The following is a 4,926-nucleotide window of genomic DNA, read 5'->3' on the forward strand; positions in this document are numbered from 1 at the left end:
TCCAAATAACATATTGTTTTATAATTTTATTTCTTATTTAATATTTTAATTTAATTTTAATAATCGTACTTCATCCGGATAAAGTATGCATTATTAAAATTAAATTAAAATATTAAATAAGAAATAAAATTATAAAACAATATGTTATTTGGAAAATAACAATTATTGTAATGAGATACATGTTTTACTAGGTATAAGTATTTAAAATTTTGTTTTTTAATGTGATACATGCGTAAATATATATATATATATATATATATATATATATAATCATATTCTTGAATCTACTAATACATACTTCATCCGGATAAAGTATGCATTATTAAAATTAAATTAAAATATTAAATAAGAAATAAAATTATAAAACAATATGTTATTTGAAAAATAACTATTATTGTAATGAGATACATGTTTTATTAGGTATAAGTATTTAAAATTTTGTTTTTGTTATGTGATACATGCGTAAATATATATATATAATCATATTAGTAAATCTACTAATACATACTTCATCCGGATGAAGTACGTATTAGCAGATTCAGTAATATCTAGTTGGACTGCCACATAGGATTACCGTTAGGGAGATAATAGAACTTAACGGAAGAGTTATCACTTCGTAACAAAATAATAACATAAGTGACTGAAACGTAACATTTCAAACATAAGTGACTAAAATGTAACATGAGGCAAACAAAAGTGACTATTTTTGTAGTTTACCCTAAATCAAAAGTGAATATTCAAGAGGTCTCTACTATAGGGATTTGATCAAATTAGTCTCTTTATTATTTAAAAGAAATCAAATAAGGTAAAGTCATAATAGAATTCACATTTACTATTTCGAAAATATAATTTACAGTTGAACAAAGTTAACATTTTTAAGGTTTGGGTAAATTACACCATTAGTCACTAAACTATGAATAAGTTTTCATTTCATTTAACTAAAAAGAGTTACAATTTGATTACTAAAATTTTTGAAATTGTTTTTTCTATCATCGATTGTTAAGTGACACTTTTTAATCTTTAGTTTTTGTAGTTGTTGTCAATTTGACCTTAATTATATCTAAAATGATAAAAAATGAAATTCATTTTAAAAATTTAGAAATTCTAAAAATATATAAAAAGTACATAAAAATTAAAAATAAATTGAGAGAAAATAAAGAAAAATATTTTTAAACCCTTTAATTTTTCTTTTTGCATTATATGTACAAAAATATATAATACTGATTCTTTAAAAACATATAAAAAAATTAAGCAAAATTATTGGTTATCTATTTTTCACCTCTTCTTTTCTTGACATAGCCTTTTGTTATAAGAAAAGAAAAAATCATAATATAATTTATTTTTTACAATTTTAGTTTTCAAAATAGAAAAAGTTTTGGCATATTCTGTAATCTTTGCTAAAAAGGGCACCAAAACTGATTTTACAAGATTTGTAATAGTTGATTTCTTTAAAGATATAGAACTTGACTTTAAAATATTACTAATTTAGTTTCGATATACTAATTTAGTTTGAGAAAAGTTGAAGAAACATGTAATGTTTTTATTTTAAAAATTTGTTCTTGGATTCTATTGAATGTCAATTTTCTTTATTTCTCATACATATTAGTTCTCAACAACAACATTTTCGATATTTTATTTTTCTAGAATTTCTATACAAAAATTTTTATAATTTCTATATAGAATTAGAGTCAAATTGATAGAAATATAAAGTTTGAGGATTAAAATTGTTATTATACCAACAAAAAAGTGTAATATAATAGTTAGGTGACTAGATTTTTTAAAACTTTAGTGATCAAATGTAATTTTTTTAGTTACGTAATTAAAATAAAACTTACCCATAATTTAGTGATTAATGGTGTAGTTTTCCTTAAAGTTTTATAATTTTGCAAATGAAATATTTTGTTTGGAATTGAACTATGATTAAAACAAATAATTTTCAAGACATTTTTATATAATAAATTTTAATTCTATTACAATTTAGACTTAGTTTAATTTTTTAATAGAATAGAGGACTAAATTGATCTATTTAATGATAAAGGGACTAAATTGATTAAATTCTTATAATACGAGGAACTCTCAACACTTTAACCCATAATCAAATATAAAAGATGAATTTCTAGTTATTTCCCATCCATTACCCGCCAATAGCATTCATGATTGAAACTCATTACTCCTCGCGAGTCGACAGAAGACAACAAAATCTCTAAACAAATATCTCTCTTTGCCCCCATGGCTCTCTCCTCTGCTTCAGTCTTTACCCATCCACTCGCCATCTCCACTCTCACGCGCCGCCCTTTAGGTGTTTCTCTCCACTACCACCGTCTTCATCATCATCGTTCCCCTACTTTTGCTACTTTAAGCTCCTCTTCTTCTCAACCACCCTCATCAACAGCAGTAACCCCTCCTCTTCCTACTTCAGCCGGCGAAAATACTTTGTCGTCTCAAACTCATCAACACCCAAACCCAGGCAGCTTTAACTATGCGTTAGCCAATCCTAAAGGCGACTCATTACTTGGTATTGCTCGCTCCACCGAGTCCAACATCGAAAAGGTATTTATTTAGCTTCAGTGTTTGCCCTCTTTTTCCTTTTTCTTTTTTTAAGAAAGTTCAGCTCTTAACCCATATCCTCAATTCTGTTTGAATTTCCCCCTGTTAACATAAATTGTTTTTTTTCCCGAAGCTTATGCTATAATTCGTGATCTACAGATAATCTTTGACTTCCGTTTCTTAGCACTTTTTGCCGTTGGAGGTTCATTGGCCGGTTCACTGTTATGCTTTCTAAATGTACTTTCTAATTCCCAGCATTAGCAAATAATTTGTTCTTGTTTTAAAGCTAAAAACATGTTTTGTGTAACTGAAAATATATATTAATGTAATAATTAGTGAGATTTTTGCAGGGTTGTGTTTACATTTTTGAAGCTTACAAGGTCTATTGGACAAGCTGTGTTAAAGGGATTCACACAGGGAATATGGTTTTACGATTGGTTGAAGCCATTGGTAACTTCTTCTAAAACTTAATTGAAACCATTTACATATTTAATCCTTGCTTAATCATATATCAGCATTCTTTGATTTTGAGTACCTTTATTTCAACTTACATATTTATTGATTTGGAAGCTAAGTTTCAAATTGTAAATGAAAAACAATATAGGAATAGCTGCAAAAAGGAAGTGATCTATGTTAATCAATGTGTATGAATGTTGCAGATGTTTATCTTGCTGGAACAGTGATGTTAATATTTGGTATGGGATTGTATGGATTATTCATCAGTAACTTGAACCCGGAATTGCCTGCCGATGTCGATCGTGCCCTTAAAGGCTCGTCATTGTTCGGAATGTTTGCTATGAAGGTAACAAACACGCTCAAAGTCATTAATCATTGGTCTTGAAAAAAAGTCTGAAAAGTCAATAACCATTGCAGGAGAGGCCAAAATGGATGAAAATAAGTTCACTGGATGAACTGAAGACAAAAGTGGGACATGTTATAGTGATGATTCTATTGGTGAAGATGTTTGAAAGAAGCAAAATGGTGGCCATAAACACTGGCATGGATCTCCTTAGTTATGCTATCTGTATTTTCCTCTCTTCTGCTTCTTTGTACATCCTTCATCATCTTCACAAGCCTGAATAGTTCCATCACTCCCTCTCCTCTCACTTTCTATATACATGTAGACACTATTTTCTACACGTCGAACTGTTACTTTGTGGGATTTGTAGAGAGTAACACATGCACTACTTGGTTGATATTAATAAGAGAATTTGAGTCCTTAATTTATTTATTTATTTATAAAATGCATAGAATATCTATAATCTCACCTCTACTCTTAAATAGAAATATAAAGCTACTTGACCATGCTCAAACTCATAATCTTGTACCAGCAACAATACCAATATCAACTAAACTAAGACTAAATCAATGACAACAATACAATGCTTAATTTTCACACCTGTGCAATTTATTTTTCTACCTTTGACAGGAAGGGTGGGTGAATGGTGAGTTCAACTATTCAAGAGGGTTGGGCTTGGATTAGAGGTGCCCATCGATTGGGCCAAGCTGAGTTAGATTTGGGTCGATGTTGTGTATGACGTTAATACAATTTATGTTTGGCTTAGCTTAAAATATAGGCATATAATTTTATCTAAGTTTTTACATATTTGTAAATAGGTAGCTCAAGCTCATTTTAAGTTTGTTAATGTTATTATTTTAATATGTACTATTTTAATTTAATATATGATATTTTAGATTTTTTCTTCTATTAAAATTTTAAATACAGATAAAATATTTTTAAAAGTTTACATAATATTATATTATTATATGTTTATTTTTTGATATATATTACATAATATATAAAATAAAATAAAAGTATATTACAAAAGTATAAAACAGTTTGAGTCAGGCTGTAGCCTTAAATGTTGAAGCCCAACCTTAGACCTTATTTTAAACAAGCTTTTTTTTTTTTTTTTTGCTCAGGCTCATTTTTGGAATCTTTTAGCTTTATTCAAATCCTCTCATATTCCGGGTGAGCCTTCGAGCTTGGGTGTGTAAGAATCTTGAACAATTCTAGCTTGAATCATTTATTATATTTGAAGATTATAATGCATTAATTTATGGGTAATATGTTGTAGGCAGACATATGTATGCTCACATAACTTGTCAAATTTCACTATTAACATCGAAAAATGTTGATACAATTTGTCTTTTTTTTTATCTTGTTTTCATTATGTCAGGAAATGTTGATACAATTCGTTTCTTGGGCGCGTTTTCATCTTTTCCCTATAAAATCAACTTATTTCGATAAATATCCCAGAAATCAGTCTAATCATTCAAATATTTTTTAAATACAACTTATGTCTAATTTAGCCATTTTTTAGAGCATTTTAGATTTTTCTTTGCAAGACTTTGAGTTATGTAATATAATTTGGGTGG

At 28.0% G+C, this 4,926-nt stretch overlaps 1 protein-coding gene across 1 annotated transcript; it reads left to right on the forward strand.

The window, feature by feature from the left end:
• The first annotated feature begins 2,107 nt into the window (after positions 1-2,107).
• On the forward strand, positions 2,108-3,791 carry LOC108462944 (uncharacterized). Its single transcript, XM_017762859.2, has 5 exons — positions 2,108-2,550; positions 2,707-2,784; positions 2,898-2,997; positions 3,207-3,349; positions 3,421-3,791. Exons 1-5 carry the CDS (start codon positions 2,230-2,232, stop codon positions 3,628-3,630), a joined length of 852 nt encoding a protein of 283 aa, XP_017618348.1. The 5' UTR covers positions 2,108-2,229; the 3' UTR covers positions 3,631-3,791.
• Positions 3,792-4,926: the final 1,135 nt, after the last annotated feature.

The sequence above is a fragment of the Gossypium arboreum genome, chromosome 13, assembly GCF_025698485.1.
Source record: "Gossypium arboreum isolate Shixiya-1 chromosome 13, ASM2569848v2, whole genome shotgun sequence".
NCBI lineage: Eukaryota > Viridiplantae > Streptophyta > Magnoliopsida > Malvales > Malvaceae > Gossypium > Gossypium arboreum.